Source organism: Solanum stenotomum, chromosome 3 (genome assembly GCF_019186545.1).
Source record: "Solanum stenotomum isolate F172 chromosome 3, ASM1918654v1, whole genome shotgun sequence".
NCBI lineage: Eukaryota > Viridiplantae > Streptophyta > Magnoliopsida > Solanales > Solanaceae > Solanum > Solanum stenotomum.
The window spans coordinates 43317108-43335834 of NC_064284.1; the positions used below are offsets into that span (position 1 = coordinate 43317108).

General features: G+C 43.9%; 1 protein-coding gene across 1 annotated transcript; it reads left to right on the forward strand.

The window, feature by feature from the left end:
- Positions 1-6191: 6191 nt before the first annotated feature.
- On the forward strand, positions 6192-8351 carry LOC125858961 (uncharacterized). The gene has a single exon (XM_049538718.1). It carries the CDS (start codon positions 6192-6194, stop codon positions 8349-8351), a length of 2160 nt encoding a protein of 719 aa, XP_049394675.1.
- Positions 8352-18727: the final 10376 nt, after the last annotated feature.

The following is an 18727-nucleotide window of genomic DNA, read 5'->3' on the forward strand; positions in this document are numbered from 1 at the left end:
AGTGTTGTACAACGAAGAGGTGAATTTCCTAGCCAACCAAGGAGGTGGGTGCTTGGTGGTAACCAAGATTGGAACAGGGATGAAGGCTGGAAATATTGTGATAGAGAGTGGAGAGATCGTAACCCCACTTGGAAGGAAATGAATGGGGAGAAGGACAGGTACATTCCTCCCCACGAGCGTCAAAAGCCATAGGATTCGGAGGGTGACCGGTCTGAGGATATGCTGTATTTTACCCTCAACAAGGATGAGGGGTCTGATAAAATCTTGAAAGAGATGAAGGAAGATGTGTCGACCCTTAGCTAGACAGTTATCTCCGATTCCATCTCTAGCAAACAGTTGAGACCCAGATGGGTCATATTTCATATCATTTAAATCCAAGACAACAAAGGGGGTTGCCTAGTGACACTATGTCCATCCCAAAGAATGAGGTTTGAGTGAGGACTTTCATCGTGCCACGACTTTAACTAAGGCGCTGCTTGGGAGGCAACCCAAGTTTTTATTTGTTTTTTTTTATTTCGAAATAATGGTGTGTTGATTGTACAAGTGAAAAAGTGGAATGTGATTGAAAAGTGGTGATTGGCGAGTTCAATATCCAGTCGGCGACTCACCAAAAAGGTTGGCGAGCCCAACTTGGACTGCTGTTGGACTCAAAAAATTTTGAGGTTGGAGTTTGTAAAACTTGGTGGGCCCAGGAGAAAATCGGCGTGTCGCCGGACGGGTCGGTGATCACGACTTTGTCCGTTGTTTGGACCCCCACATTAACTGGAGGTCCTATAAAACTCAGTGAGGTAAGTGCCCACATGGCGTATCGCCGAGTAGGTCGGCGAGAAAGACTAATGTCGTCGAAAGGATGAGAACTGGATGGTTTTTAAAGGTGAAAGGTTTAAACATTCAAACTCTTTCACATTCACTCACTTTTAACTTCCTAAACTCACACCCGCACTATAGGTTTCTATATTTTTGCATTATTAACGCTTCTTAGTCATTGATTGTGTGTTCAGAGTTGGATATCTTTGCCGCCTATCATTTCAACTTATTTATTCAACATTAAAGGTTGGTTTTTCCGAACCCCAAACTCATATTAGCAATTTTTACTAATTTACAATTGATCTTATCTTAGTGATGTGTGCTGGGCCTCTCTGATCTGTAATTGTGTGCTTGTGTGCCTGTTTTAATTTGAAAATCATGCCTAGATTACCCAATTGTTGATTTCCCAAAATTTTTATGCCTTAAAAATTGATAAAAATTGTTGGGTGATGTTCTGTTAATGTTGGGTCTAGTTGGGTGAAGTCTAAGTAACCCTCATTTGTGCCAAATGGCGTGCTTTGCCCAATGATAGAGCGGTTGACGTCATTCTTAAGGGCTAAAGTCGTCAAATGGCAAAATTTGGCCAAACTGGGAGAAGTATGAGTATCCCGGGGGCATGGGTAGTATGGGTCTAAGTTTAATTGAATGAGTGGATCCTTTGACTTGGTTTTCGGGGGGGGGGGTGCAGGGTTGATTTTGGAAGTCGGGGTTGAAAGTATGCACGTTGGGCAGTTTGGCGAGCTAGGTCGAGCTCGCCGAACCACTCAGCGGTTCGCCAAATTCCCCTTAATCACCTTTAATTTTAAACAATTATTAATTTTGGGTTCTGTAACTTTCCACGAGAAGCTTGAGTTCAACGAGTGCACTCGGTGATTTGTCGAAAGTCTTTCTTGATCGCCCTTTCTGCACCCCTTACCCCTAAAATGCACTGTAACTTTCGGCGGGCTTGTCTTTACTCAGCAAATATTGTGGGCAATTTGCCAAAAGGCCTGTCCCACCGCCGACATGCCAATTTTTCTGAGAAATTTTGAGCCAATCTTTTCGGTGAGCCTGATCTGGTTCGCCAAAGTGATTCGGCGAGTCTGTCTAAAACTATTTTTCTATAAATTTACTTGAACTGTTCTTAACTTTCTATAATGTGTTTGCAGATATGGTTAGATCAAAAGTAGCTGGTATAGATATGTTGTCCCGCAAGAGGGCAAAGGGAATCAAAATCAACGAGGATACAGTTGTATCCAAGGCTAAGGCTACCAAACTTCCCACCACAGGTGGGAAGGGAAAAGGAAAGGGCAAGGCACCTGCACCTGCGTCACCGGAGGTCAGCTTCGATAGTGACGAGATCTATGCCACTCACCTCACCACTTCTGAGAGTGAGGGTGAGCACCAAGATCCTCGGGCTACCAATTCTGAGCCTGAGGATATTGAGCTACTAGTAGCCCAGAGGGCGGAGCTGCGGTCCAAGAGGATAAATGATCCATCTAGGATCAGGACTCCCTAGGCCACCACTAATCTTTCTGCTCCACCACAGACTGTGGTCCTAGCACCACCGGTATATGGTCCTCCTCCACGGTCTATGAACAGACCTAAGTTTGAGGGGCTGAGGACTTTAATAGAGGAGAAGAGGCCGTCTACTGATGGAGTCATGGACATATATTTGGTGATCATGAGATGTATGAGGTCTCACAAGTTTCAGTTATTCACTTGACCTCGAGGCCCTTATGTTCCAAATTAGGTCCGGGATTTCTACATTGCTTACGGAGCTCTAGTGCCATAAGGGAAGAAGCTGGCAGCCAAATTCAAGTCGATAAACTATGTGGTTGTCAGGGGAAGAAAAGTGAAGTGTGATAGTGATACTATCAATGCAGCCCTGGAGTGCTCAAATGATATTGAGGATGACTGTCAGCGCATGATCAGGACAAAAATTCTAGAGAATATGAAAAAGTGGTTGGCTCATCTGATATCTAACGGTACTCCCAAGTGGATCGAAGTTGAAGCACCCATTGAGAAGAAGGACCTCAATATAGCAGCAAGGTTTTGGTTAGGCTTTATCAACAGTACTATCATTCCATCCCAGAATGAATAGATTCTCCACCATGTGAAAGCAGCCGGGATTTCATTATTGATAAGACAAGGCTGAACCTCAGAATGATCATTGCACATGAGATGGTCATGAGGGCCAAAAAATGCCAAACTTGTCACGCCCCAAACTTAAGGGGGCGCAACTGACTCCTAATGCCAAAACCCAGGCCCGAGCCGACTCTGCTGAACCATTTGCTACCAGTGCATGGCAGTCACATGCAACTAAGAAAACAAACAAGTATATCTCGGCTTAAAACTAAGCCCTCGGCCGGCAAGGCCCCTGTCAACAGATCTACAAAAGAAACAGCTACTCCCAAAAATTCATATAAACAAATTGTCAACTAGCACAGAAGTCCTGATTGGGCCGTCAAGGCCACCATGATCTCTATACCAAAACTGAAAGTATGCATATAATAAGATAACACATCACACAACCAGCTAGCTTCAGCAAACCAACAAAACTAGGCCAACATGGCTATAACGTAGTTATAAACCCCACACTATAGTCTGCAAGCCTCTAAGAGTAGTAAAGATTGGTGGGACAGGGCCCCAGCCTACCCATGAGAATATATACAACAAAAGGTAACAAATCTCCCAACTCTGGCAGCTCCGGAGGAAACGGGCTGACCAACCGGATAAAAGTCAATCCTGCCGATAAGGAGGTCTACTCGGTCGTCTATCAGGACATGCATGCATGAATGCAGCGCCCCAAGGCAATGAAGCGTCAGTACAAAATAATGTACAGAGTATGAAAGGCAATAGATTATGATGAGGTATCCTGACATACTGGAATAATCAGATAAATAAATTAAGGATAAGATAATTGTACTAACCTGCTTCTAAATCTAAATTTATCAAAAATAATAAAACAACAACCTAACCAAGCCCCCATAAGCTCGGTAGGTACAAACAACACACAAAACCACCTACTCAGGCCCCCATAAGCACGGAAGGTGCCAATCAGTCTGTATACCCCTATCGATAGTCCCCTAGCCCCGCAGGCAGTCACATAGCCCTCTTAGACATCAACACAGCTTATAGACAACTCATAGCCCTCTTAGGCAACAACATGGCCCTGTAGGAAGCACTTAACCTTCTTAGGCGTCAATATATATTCCTGTAGGCAACTCATAGCCCTTCTAGGCATCAATATAGCCCCGTAGGTAACTCATAGCCCTTCTAGGCATCAATATAGCCCCGTAGGGAACTCATAGCCCTTTTAGGCATCCATATAGCCCTGTAGGCAGAACATAACCCTGCTAGGCATAGATCATATTCCTGCAGCTAACCACAATAGCCCAAAGGCAACAATAACAATCCAACAACTAAAAGTGAACAATTTAGTTATAGGCAACCTATACAAATAGCCTCTAAGTCGTGTCCAACATACGAATGTTACTACAGAATAAGAATCTTGATAAGAGAGGATTATACGCACTCGAGCCGCCAACAATCAACAATAATGGCTACAAGTATAACAACGATAACAACTCAATTACATTGCTCCTAAGCTTTAAGGAACATGCCATAGGAAGAGAATAGCCTTAACATACCTTTTTCGCTATATTCACGTGGCCTAACGACTTTAACTCATAACTCTCTCGATACTACAACAAGGTAGGACCATAATCAACACACAAAATAAAAGATACCATGACAATACGATAAAAGAGTTGTATTTCCGTCGCAAATTGCTATTTGCTGCTTATAAAAGCTAGAGTCGATGAAGGAAGGGTCTTACCTCGATCTTAGGTTCGTAATTCACCTCAAAACATTCAAATATATTCGAACCCCTGCTGTCCCAACACTAAAGTGTGAAATGCTACGCAATCGATAGAACAAATTATACCACGATGATGAGCTCAACGCGTAGAACAACTTTCGTCAAGGACTTAAGTCGAAAAAATGTATACTCCACTTGATCCTAGAAATGTGTTTCTATGTTTTCTCTGTATATTTAACTTAAAATGAAGAAAAAACTTGAAGAAAAAGATATATACAACTTTCCACCAAACTAGGGCCCCACCTCACGTGCCTGCTTGCGCAGTCCTACGAAAAAGCGAATATCTCTCTATTCTGAAGTCGTATGAACAAACGGTTTAATGTGTTGGAAACTAGACTCGTAGACCTTCGATTCGATAATTTGTGGGCACCATAACTCTTTATAGATTGGGAAAAAACCTCCAAGACATTTGACCCAAATTTCAGAGTAATCTTTAAGAAGGAACTTACGATAACTTCCGCCAATTTTTATTTTGCCACTTACCTAACTTCAAAACTTGAAATGCAACACTTGAATACTTAAAATAGGACATTCCACATCATTCTTAATTTATTACCCACCCTCCTTGTCTTTCCATGGAGATACGAGTTAATTTAGATGTTTTGAAAAGTTGGGGTGTTACATTCCTCCCCCCTTAGAAACATTCATTCTCGAATGAAAAATCTGAGGCACACTGTTCAGTCCTTAGGACTTTCCAGAATTTAGGCAGTTTTTCCTTTGTAAATGTCACTATCTAGGAACCTGAAATGCAAAATTTCTAACCTAGGCGTCTCACATGACAACATAAATAGCTAAGCGTTATAGCTCCACCACAACAGTGCGAGCAGACATACAACGACAATCACAATAATAATAAGCAATAGTATATATATATATATAGGTATCTTACCTTACAGCCCTAATGTAAACTGATATGACATCACCCTGGGGTATGAAACAAGTGAGGATATTTGGACCTCATGCCATCCTCAGTGTCACGTCCCGCCACTTCGTAGTAGAATTTTGCGTCCGGATAGGGGCGGAAGGGTCTAGAGTTGTGGAGAGGTTTTCGGAAGACTCTAGAACCTTTTAGATAATTCAAGAAGGCTAGAGAATTCCTTAGAATTCTCTAGAATAATTTAGATAGTTTCTAAAGAAAGCCTTAGAATTCTCTAGAGTGTGTAGAGAATTCTAGAGAGGGGGCTTTTGTGTAAATATCTTAGGGACTTGTAAGTAAATTTAATTTACACTTTAGTCCTTAGGAGTTAGTATAAATAGGGGGTGCCATTCATTTGCAAGGCATCCAACCAAGAATCCAAGCATCCAAGTGTAAAGCAATCTTCCAAAGCTAATACAAAAGCCTTCTTCCAAATTCTCTAAGTCTTCCTTTTCATTCTCTTAGCGATCTTAGTCGTAAAGGGCTTACTTGAGCTTACAAGATCGTGAAAGATTCGTGAGTAAGTTGTCAAGTGCCGCACGGAGCATTAGTAAGACTCTAAGTCCGTGACAAAGTGGTATCAGAGCGAGGTTCGATACTAAGGGAATGGCAACCGAAGGGGACGTAAACGCCGCTAGCACCACCAACGTCCGCCCGGATGGTGGAAAGAAGGCCCGAAAGGGTAAGAAGCACCAAAGGAGTCCTGAGGAAATGCTGCTGGAACCTACACCAAGCGAGGCGCTAACATCTCATCCACCTTCGACCACCGAAGCAAGTGACGATGAACGTGGCGAGGAGCCTATTGACGTCACCGCTGGAGAAGAATGGGTCGCAAGGGTTGAAGTGGCGAGGCAGGCCGTGGAGATATTAGGCCGGCGTTTGAACGTGGCTGATGGCAAGTTCAAGACTCTTGAGGACTTCACCCTTGAAGAGACCGAAAACATCCGTAAGGAGTTGGAGGGACGTCAGCGGGCCGAGTTTGAGATGAAGGAGGCTATCACTTCCTTGGAGTGTCGGCTCATGGAGGCGTTGAGCACGATTGAGACCATGAAGGCCGAGATGAAAGCACTCAAGGAAGGTGGGGCAGCTGGAGGATCATCGTCGCTTGATCGAGATAGGGAGGCCAGGGTCGAGGCTCCCAAGCCACCTATGTTCAAAGGCGTCCGTGACGCGCAAGAGGTGGAGAATTTCCTTTGGCATTTGGAGAATTACTTCAAGTGCAACGGGCTGAAGAGCGACGAGAGTAAGATCAACACCGCTGTGTTGTATCTTTCGGAGATGGCCATGCTATGGTGGAGGCGCAAGGAGGCCGAGATAGGGAAGGGGACGTGCACCATCAACACCTGGGAGCAATTCCGGGAGGAGTTCAAGAAAGCCTTCTTCCCTAACAACGTCATCTATGAGGCGAAACGCAAGTTTAGGGAGCTGAAGCAAACAGGTAGCATCCGCGCATATGTGCAGGAGTTCACTACCCTCACACTTCAAATTCCTAACCTCACGGATGATGATATGTTGTTCCACTTCATGGATGGGCTACAAAATTGGGCCAGGACGGAGTTGGAACGTCGGCAAGTCAGGACCATAGATGAAGCTATCACGCAGGCCGAAGCTTTGACAGACTTCAGGCAGGAGAAGCCCGACAGAGCCAGAGGAGAAGAGATGAGAGGTAGTCATGACCATGGTGGGGGAGATCGTGGCAAAGGCGAGGAGCAGCGGCCACATCCCAAGAATCATGATACCTACAAGTCCGATGGCAAGAAGTCTGGACGTCATGGCAACATGGAGAGGAAGATAGAGGTTGCCAACAAAGGTGGCTGCTACATATGCGGCGGGCCGCATGGTTATGCAAGGTGCCCTGAACTGAAGAGCCTTGGTGCCATCCTGCGAGAGCGGAAGGAGAAAGACGCCCAGGAGCAAGGACAAGGCGCAGAGACGACGCAGTTGGGCTTGATAGGACTATGCGGAGCCATCACGAAGCAACCAGAGAAGCCAAAAGGATACGGCGCGCAGTATGTCGACCTCAAGATCAATGGAAAACCCGCTTGTGCTTTGGTCGACACGGGTGCAGAGGTCAATCTCATGACCAAAAAGGCAGCAACGAGGTTGGGGCTAAGTTACAAGCCAAGTAACGCCCAACTCAGGACGGTCAATGCACCCCCGACTCCTGTGAGTGGAGTTGCGCATGGAGTGAGCATCACGCTAGGCGAGTGGCAAGGTAAGGCCAACTTCACTGTCGCTCCTTTAGATCTCTTCGACATAATTCTTGGGCAGGAGTTCTTCCAGCAGTGCCACGCAGTGATCGACCCTTACCTCCAACGACTTCTAGTCATGGAGCAAGGAGGATCATGTATGGTGCCCATGGTCAAGGTGCCGAAGACGGAAGGACAAGTCCGCCTAACGGCCATGCAGCTCGAGAAAAACCCTAAGAAGAAGGAGTCGACATCTAAAGCCACCATTGCAAGTTCGAAGAAGGACAATGGTGCAAGAAGGTCCTTGCCACCGTGCATGAAGAAAGTGCCAAAAGAGAACGATGCCGTGATGCCAAAGAAGCTGCCGAGGCGTGCACATCCTAAGAAGGAGATGAGCCATAAGTCCGAGTTAAGAGGGCTATGGAAGATGTTGAAGGCGTTGCGCAAGGGCCTTAATCGAGTCAATGGACTATTGGTCGCGCACGTACAAGGCTCGGATGACGATGTAGTGGCAATGCGACGCGGTCGTCGCATCAATAGGTGGGGGAGAGTGTCACGTCCCGCCACTTCGCAGTAGAATTTTGCGTCCGGATAGGGGCGGAAGGGTCTAGAGTTGTGGAGAGGTTTCCGGAAGACTCTAGAACCTTTTAGATAATTCAAGAAGGCTAGAGAATTCCTTAGAATTCTCTAGAATAATTTAGATAGTTTCTAAAGAAAGCCTTAGAATTCTCTAGAGTGTGTAGAGAATTCTAGAGAGGGGGCTTTTGTGTAAATATCTTAGGGACTTGTAAGTAAATTTAATTTACACTTTAGTCCTTAGGAGTTAGTATAAATAGGGGGTGCCATTCATTTGCAAGGCATCCAACCAAGAATCCAAGCATCCAAGTGTAAAGCAATCTTCCAAAGCTAATACAAAAGCCTTCTTCCAAATTCTCTAAGTCTTCCTTTTCATTCTCTTAGCGATCTTAGTCGTAAAGGGCTTACTTGAGCTTACAAGATCGTGAAAGATTCATGAGTAAGTTGTCAAGTGCCGCACGGAGCATTAGTAAGACTCTAAGTCCGTGACAGCCTCCCAGGTCACCTCTTCTCTATTTTTATTACTCCACAATACTTTAACCGAAGCCACCTCTTTGGTCCTCAATTTATGGACTTGCCGATCTAATATAGTAGCTGGACTTTCCTCGTAGGACAACTCCTCTGTGATCTGAGCATCCTCAATTGGGACAACACGAGAAGGGTCTCCTACACACTTTCGTAGCATCGATACATGGAAAACTAGATGAACAGATTTTAGCCCTGAAGGCAATTCTAACTCATAAGCCACACGTCCTACCCTCCGAAAGATCTGATATAGCCCAATGAATCTTGTACTAAGCTTTCCTTTTTTGCCAAATCGCATAACACCCTTCATAGGCGAGACTTTTAAGAATACCCAATCATTGAAACAAAACTCTAAGTCCCTTCGTCGTACATCTGCCTATGACTTTTGTCGGCTTTGAGCTGTTAGCAACCTCACCCGAATGAGCTTAACTTTCTCCACTGTCTGCTGGACTAAATCGGGTCCAATCAACCCTGACTCACCTACCTCAAACCATCCAATGGGAGATCTACATTTTCTCCCATACAAAGCCTCATAAGGTGCCATCCCGATGCTAGAATGATAACTATTATTGTATGCGAACTCAATAAGAGGCAAGTGGTCATCCCAACTTCCCCTGAAGTCTAGCGCGCACGCCTGTAACATATCTTTGAGTGTCAAAATTGTTCGCTCAGCCTGGCCATCTGTCTGAGGGTGAAAGGCGGTACTAAGATTAACCTGTGTCCCTAATCCTTTCTGGAAGTACTTCCAGAAATCGGTGGTAAATTGTGCTCCTCTATCAGAGATAATAGATACTGGGACACCGTGTAGCCTAACAATCTCTCTAATATAGAGCCCTGCATAGTTTTTGGCTGAAAAAGTAGCCCTGACTGGTAAGAAGTGGGCTGATTTTGTTAGTCTATCAACAATTACCCAAATAGAGTCAAACTTGCGACGCGATTGAGGTAACCCTGTAATAAAATCCATATTAATTGCTTCCCACTTCCTCAAAGGAATAGCTATCTCCTGAACTAGCCCAACGGGCTTTTGGTGCTCAACCTTCACCTGTTGGCAATTAGGACACTGTGCCACAAATTTAGCAACGTCCTTCTTCATCCCGTGCCACCAATAGATCTCCTTAATATCATGGTACATCTTCGTCGAACCAAGGTGAATAGAATAACGGGAATGATGTGCCTCTTCCATAATTCGATGTCGAAGCCCTGCAACATTTGGAACACACAATCGACCGCTATATCTGAGGACACCATCTTTTGCTATATCAAATTCTAAAGACTGTAGATCCTGAGCCTTGGCTCTAAGCTGCTCTAAGCTAGGATCCTCTTGTTGCCGTGACTTTACTTCTACAACTAGAGATGATACGACTATGTCCTGAATTGTTACCCCACTATCTTCTGCCTCTAACAATCTGACTCCCAAGCTAGCTAACTGATGCAGCTCTCGCACTAGCTCCCGCTTCTCAACACCTAAATGGGATAAACTACCCATAGATCTTCGACTGGGGGCATCGGCTACCGCATTTGCCTTTCCTGGATGATATAAAATATCCACGTCGTAGTCTTTCAGTAACTCAAGCCATCGACGTTGTCGCAAATATAACTCCTTCTGTCTAAATATATATTGAAGACTTTTATGATCTGTGAAGATGTCAACATGAACACCATACAAATAGTATCTCCAAATCTTTAATGCATGCACAACTGCAGCTAACTCTAAATCATGGGTCGGATAGTTCTTCTCATGTTTCCTCAACTGTCTTGAAGCATATGCGATAACCTTACCATGTTGCATTAGAACACATCCCGACCCAACCCCAGAAGCATCACAGTACACCGCATAGCCTTCTGAGCCCTCTGGCAATGCTAGAACTGGTGCTGATGTCAACATGTCCTTTAGCTCCTGGAAACTATGCTCGCAAGCCTCAGTCCACTGGAACTTAGCTGCTTTTTGAGTCAGCTTCGTTAATGGTGCTGAAAGTGAAGAAAACCCCTCTACAAACCTTCTGTAGTACCCAGCTAACCCCAAGAAACTACGAACCTCAGTTGGACTCATAGGTCTGGGCCAAGTTTTTACGACCTCAATCTTTTGTGTATCAACCGCAATACCTGCATCTGATACAATATGGCCTAAGAAAGCGACAGAGTTCAACCAGAACTCACACTTAGAAAACTTTGCATAAAGTTCTTGATCTTAAAGAACCTGAAGGACTGCTCGCAGATGATTTGCATGCTCAGCTTTTGAACATGAATATACCAAAATATCATCAATAAATACAATCACAAACAAGTCTAAATACGGCCTGAATATACTATTCATCAGGTCCATGAACACTGCTGGGGCATTAGTTAATCCAAAAGACATCACCAAGAACTCAAAGTGTCCATATCTAGTTCTAAAAGCTGTCTTTGTAATGTCTTTCTCCCGAACTCGTATCTGGTGGTAACCTGATCTTAAATTAATCTTCGAGAAGCACTCAGCACCTTGTAACTGATCAAACAAGTCATCGATCCTCGGAAAGGGATCTTATTCTTTATAGTCACCTTATTTAGCTGTCGATAATCGATACACATTCTTAGTGAGCCATCTTTCTTCCTCACGAATAACACTGGTGCACCCCATGGTGAAGCACTAGGTCTGATAAAGCCTTTATCCAGCAAGTCTTTCAGCTGATCTTTCAACTCTTTTAGTTCAGCAGGAGCCATTCTATAAGGAGGGATAGATATGGGTTGTGTACCTGGTAGCATATCTATAGCAAAATAAATTTCCCGTTCTGGAGGGATACCAGGAAGTTCGTCTAGAAGTACATCTAGAAACTCATTAACTACCGGAATAGACGGAACCGTCGGTGGTTCTGCATCTATATTATGAACATGAACAAGATGATAAATACAACCCTTAGTAATCATCCTCCTCGCCTTAAGATAGGAAATAAACCTACCTTTTGGCGTTGCTGTAACGCCTTTCCATTCCCAAACTGCCTCTCCTGGAAAGTGAAATCTAATAATCTTTGTTCGACACTCAACATTAGCATAACAAGACGCTAACCAGTCCATACCCATAATTACGTCGAAATTGACCATCTCTAACTCTACGAGATCTACAGAGGTCTGACAGTCGATAATTTCTACTGTGCAACCTCGATAGACTCTCTTGGCAACAATAGACTCACCAACTGGGGTAGATACAATAAAGGGTGGATCTAATGACTCTGCTACTATACATAACTTCCCCACAATAAATGGAGTAACATAAGACAGATTAGATCCAGGATTTATCAAAGCATAAACACAATGGGAGCAAACAATCAATGTACCTGCCATAACATCTGGTGATGACTCTGAGTCCTGTCGGCCGACTAGTGAATATGTACGATTCTGGCCACTACTAGAACTAGATGCTCCCTCTCTACCTCTGCCTCTACCTCTACCTGCTGAAGTCTGAGGTCCACACCCTGTAGACTGTGCTGATGAAGAGGAACCTACTATTGACCTGGTCGACTGACCTATACCACCCTGACCTATGGTCGAACAGTTTCTCCACACATGCCCCTCCTGTCCACAAGAATAACAACCTGTGGAACCCTGTTTACACCTCCCAAAATACAGCCTACCAAAAGTTGCACAACGCGGCGGTGCTATCCTAGCCTAGCCTGAGCCTCTCTGCTGATGAGAGTTTGATGCTCGTGAGCCCTCACCTAGGCCTGACTATCCCTGACTATAAAATCTACTACCCTGGAATTGTTGTGGTGGAGGTCTAGGTGGCCTAATAAAATATCGGGGTCTGGGACCACCCTGAAAATCTCCCTGCGAACCAGCGGGCCTAGCCCTCTTTTATCTTTCTTTCTCGACCCTCTCACTCGTATACTGTAGATGTCGGCGATCCTCTATGCCCTCTGCGAAGGCCTGAATCCGTGAGATATCCATATTTTCATTTAGAGCAGCGGTAGAACAAGCCTCGATATAGTCTGAGTCAAGCCCTCCCACAAATTTATGCACCCTGTCATGCATCGTATCAACAAATTTTGGTGCATATCTAGCCAATGAATCAAATCTCAGCCCGTACTCTCGGACACTCATGCCACCCTGTCGGAGGTTCAGAAACTGGTCCACTCGGCAATCCCTAATCTCTCGAGGCAAATATTGATCTATGAAAGCTTCTGTAAAGCTATCCCAAGTGGGTAGAGATATATTTTTTTCCTTAGATCTCTCCCAACTTTCACACCACAATACTGCAACATCATGCAATCGAAATGTTGCTAACTCAATTGATTCAGTCGCTGAGGTATGCATGACTCTGAAGATCCTATGAAGCTGATCAACAAAGTGTTGAGGGTTTTCTCTGTGATCTGTCCCTGTAAACTGTGGAGGATTCAAGGCAAGAAATTCACGAACTCTCGAACTTTCGGGCCCTTCAGAAGGTCCGGCAATATCTGGCGCAACTGGTTGGCACTGTGTAGCTACTAACTGTGCTAACATATATACTGCACTCTTGAAATCCTGATCAGACGGAATAGGAGGAACTAGAGGTGGTACTGCTGGTGGAGCCGGAAGTCCTGTAGCCCTCGGAGGCTCCTGAAGCTCTGGAGAAGCTATAGGGGGCTGAGAAGATGTCTCCCCCTGGGTCTCACAATGGGCTGCCTCCACCTGTGGTACCTTGCCAGTACCCTCGCCTGCAGTTGTATCTAGTCCTTGGCTACTGGTAGTCTGCCTGGTATCAGTCATCTCTATCTGCATGCAAATCTCAATTATAAGATAGAAACATCCACCCTTAGGACACCGTTCTATAGCACGAGGTGAGCAAAACAAGGATAGTCATTCTAACATGTCCGGTAGCTTTTTGTTTATTGAATGTGGTGCACAACACATTTATAAACAAGACTCTACTAGACACGGCTTGAAGATTCCCTAGGATACGACGTTGCTCTGATACCAAGTTTCTCATGTCCCAAACTGAAGGGGGCGCTACTGACTCCTAATGCCAAAACCCAGGCCCGAGCAGACTCTACTGAACCATTTGCTACCAGCGCATGGCAGTCACATGCAATTAAGAAAACAAACAAGTATATCTCAGCTTAAAACTACGCCCTCGGCCAGCAAGGCCCCTGTCAACAGATCTACAAAAGAAATAGCTACTCCCAATAATTCATATAAAGAAATTGTCAACTAGCACAGAAGTCCTGATTGGGCCGTCAAGGACACCATGATCTCTATACCAAAACTGAAAGTATGCATATAACAAGACAACGCATCACACAACCAGCAGGTTTCAGCAAACCAACAAAACTAGGCCAGCATGGCCATAACGTAGTTATAAACCCCACACACTAGTCTGCAAGCCTCTAAGAGTAGTAAAGATTGGTGGGACAGGGCCCCAGCCTACCCATGAGAATATATACAACAAAAGGTAACAAACCTCCCAACTCTGGCAGCTCCGGAGGAAAGGGGCTGACCAACAGGATAAAAGTCAATCCTGCTGATAAGGAGGTCTACTCGGTCATCTGTCAGGACCTGCATGCATGAAAATAGCACCCAATGCAATGGGGCGTCAGTACAAAATAATATACAAAGTATGAAAGGCAATAGACTATGATGAGGTATCCTGACATACTGGAATAATCTGATAAATAAATTAAGGATAAGATAATTGTACTGACCTGCTTCTAAATCTAAATTTATCAAAAATAATAAAACAACAACCTAACCAAGCCCCCATAAGCTCGGTAGGTACAAACAGCACACAAAACCACCTACTCAGGCCCCCATAAGCACAGAAGGTGCCAATCAGCCGTATACCCCTATCGATAGTCCCCTAGCCCTGCAGGCAGTCACATAGCCCTCTTAGGCATCAACATAGCTTATAGACATCTCATAGCCCTCTTAGGCAACAATATGGCTCTGTAGGAAGCACATAACCTTCTTAGGCGTCAATATATATCCCTGTAGGCAACTGATAGCCCTTTTAGGCATCAATATAGCCCCGTAGGCAACTCATAGCCCTTCTAGGCATCAATATAGCCCCGTAGGCAACTCATAGCTCTTTTAGGCATCCATATAGCCCTGTAGGCAGAACATAACCCTGCTAGGTATAGATCACATTCCTGCAGCTAACCACAATAGCCCAAACGCAACAATAACAATCCAACAACTAAAAGTGAACAATTTAGTTATAGGCAACCTATACAAATAGCCTCTAGGTCGTGTCCAACATACGAATGTTACTACAGAATAAGAATCTTGATAAGAGAGGATTATACCCACTCGAGCAGCCAACAATCAACAATAATGGCTACAAGTATAACAACGATAACAACTCAATTACATTGCTCCTAAGCTTTAAGGAACATGCCATAGAAAGAGAATAGCTTTAACATACCTTTTTCACTAAATTCACGTGGCCTAACGACTTTAACTCATAACTCCCTCGATACTACAACAAGGTAGGACCATAATCAACACACAAAATAAAAGATACCATGACAATACGATAAAAGAGATGTATTTCCATCGCATATTGCTATTTGCCGCTTCTAAAAGCTAGAGTCGATGAAAGAAAGGTCTTACCTCGATCTTAGGTTGGTAATTCACCTCAAAACATTCAAATATATTCGAACCCCTGCTGTCCCAACACTAAAGTGTGAAATCCTACGCAATCGATAGAACAAATTATACCACGATGATGAGCTCAATGCGTAGAACAACTTTCGTCAAGGACTTAAGTCGAGAAAATGTATACTCCACTTGATCCTAGAAATGGGTTTCTATGTTTTCTCTGTTTATTTAGATTAAAATGAAGAAAAAACTCGAAGAAGAAGATATATACAACTTTCCACTGACCTAGGGCCCCACCTCACGTGCTTGCTTCCGTAGTCCTACAAAAACGTGAATATCTTTCTATTCTGAAGTCGTATGAACAAACGGTTTAATGCGTTGGAAACAAGACTCGTAGACCTTCGATTCGATAGTTTGTGGGCCCCATAACTCTTTATAGATTGGGAAAAAACCTCCAAGACATTTGACCCAAATTTCAGAGTAATCTTTAAGAAGGAACTTACGATAACTTCCGCCAACTTTTATTTTGCCACTTACCTAACTTCAAAATTTGAAATGCAACACTTGAACACTTAAAATAGGACATACCACATCATTCTTAATTTATTAGCCACCCTCCTTGTCTTTCCATGGAGATACGAGTTAATTTAGACGTTTTTAAAAGTCGGGGTGTTACAAAACTTCCCTCCCTTTTCTGGTGTTGATCACCAAGTTGTGCAAACGAGCTCGGGTACCGCGAGATGAAAAGATGGATGTGGAAGTGATTCCTACACCTTCTACCGACATTCGAAGGATTGAGGTGGAGTACTTGAAGGATGAGGCCGAGAAGAAGAAGGAAGCCCCGGTGGATACATCCTCGGTTGTTGACACTGATGCATTACCTGCAAAGGAACCTTCTCCTACTCCAGCCCCCGGGCCTTCAGGTATACCTAGAACTGCCCCTTCTATGATGCCTAGTTCCTCTGCAGCTCCCTTTCCTCCTAGGTCTACTGCTATTGCGGGTGTCCGACCTCCACTCACCTAGGATGCATTACTACGGATGGGGCAACTAGCCCATTCTGCTGATAGACGCGCCACCAGACTTGAGGCCACCATTCTTGGCATGATCAGGAGGGCCCTTGTCGATGTTGTGACACCTCTGAGTTCTACTATTGATGCCCTTGCGGCAAGGATAGCGGTGTGTGAGCGTGGCCAAGGGGCTACTGAGGAGGTGACGGCTCTAAAGGTTGCTATTGCTCAGCTGATGAGAGATGTGGACTAGCTGAAGTCCACTGACATGTCGATAATTTTCAAGACTGTGGAGATCCTTGATGTGCCAGCTGATGCAGATGTGCCTCCGGCTAACACCAGAAATGAGATTCGAGTTGAGGAGGTAGCTGATGCCGAGTTTGAGGCTGAGACCGATCAGATGCAGCTTAGTGTTGATGAGGAGGCTTCTTGTGAGGGCCTTACGGAGGTTGAGAAAGCCATGGTAGATGCAACCGTACATATCTCATTGGCAGACACACCCATGTCTGACCCTATGGGAACTATTGTTCCTGATGTGATTCAGGGCACTGATGCCCATGATCAGAGTGCTACACCGCGCATTGATGCTCCGACAGATGGATCGAATGCGTAGACATGACTTCTCTTTACCCGTCTCTCTATCTTCTTTTATTGATTTTTGGTACTTTATTGCATTTGAGGACAAATTGCTTTTGTTCGTGGTGGGGTGAGGTATTTCCATACCTACCTCTTGTGATTATGACTTTTGTATATATTGGGTTTTTGTATTTAATTTGTGTTTTGACTCTATTTTTTGGATGTTTGAGTTTGTGGCTCCTTGTTTTAATTGTAAATGAGTTTTGGACCCTTCCGAAAATTTTTACCACCTCTTCTGTATTTAATTGTGGCTATTCTTGAGCAAATTTGAGTGTCGGTTGTGATCAATGCCGATGAATTGATAGTGCTCTCAATTAAACAAAAATGAATGTGTGGCTACAATGAGGCCAAATGAAGTTGCATAGGCAATATGTAAAATTTTTGCATCTCATTGTGACTAGCCGATTATCGAATTGAGTCTCTTGTAATGAATATTGTAGACTAGCGAAAGTGTGGAGTCTTGTTTGATATCGGTTCCAATGCCTTGTGTGATGAGCTTACCGTGAACCATGTGTGATGACACCTAGAATTTACCCCATTGGTCCGGTTGACTAAGTGATGCAAGCTCTTGAAATGATCTTAGGCAACAATTTTAAACAGTAAAACAATTTGACATTATACCTCTTTTGTGGCCTACCTTGTGAGTGTGTGAACTTTTGTTGAACACCCTTTGAGCCTTAGTTTTTTCTTGGAAGAAACTTGATGAAAATGAAACCTCTCTTTATCCCTTCACCCATAATCATCATGAAGTGTGGTTTGTTTGAATAGCCAACTTAGGCCAAAAGCCTAAGTTGGGGGTGCGGTTAAAAGAGAAAGTAAATCAAGAAGTGCAAAGAAGTCCCCCTTGACCCATGGTTTTGAGAAAGATGGAACCCCTCCATACAAAAAAAATGAAATGAAAAGAAAAAAAGAATGAAAAAGTTGTGGAATAAAGTTGTTAAAGTTGCAAAACAAATGGGGTGTCCGGTATTCCATGGAAAGTGAATAATGAGGTGACTTTTGAGAATGATGAAGAAAAGGAAAGGAAGTGTTGTTCATACCACATTTCATGAGGATAATAGCCACTGAGCCTAAATGACCATGCCTTTACACTTAGCCCCGTTACAAGCCTTGAAAAGACCTTTTTGATTGGAAAATAAGGACAAACCTATGGGTGGAGTAATGCATGTGTTCATCTTTGAGAGTGTGAGAGTTATTTGTGATTGCGGAGCTATAAATTTTTGAACATTTGTGTGTGAATATGGAATCATCTTTGTGTGAGGGAATTTTAGTACCTTTGTGGAGCTTGAACTTACATTTGAAGCAAGTATTGTGAACTTGAGAATCTTTGATAATGGTGAGTCACAACTTGAATCTTTGAGTGCACAATTGATCCTTGCATAAGTAAGTTTAGTCTTTTTGTGTGTATTCATGATTGAATCTTGTGTATCACTGTTTGAGACATCGTTTTTGAACTACTGAACTTGCGTTTTACTTGAGGACAAGCAAAAGTTTAAGTTGGGGGTGATGATGAGTCCAAGATTTGGACTCATTTAGGGCTTTATTTGTATAGGTTTAGTGTCATCAAATGCTTGTTTTGTGCCAATAACTGATGTAAAACCCTTGATTTCCAGGTATATGTATTGAGGAACAATGCAAGGACACTAATGTGCAAAAAGGAAC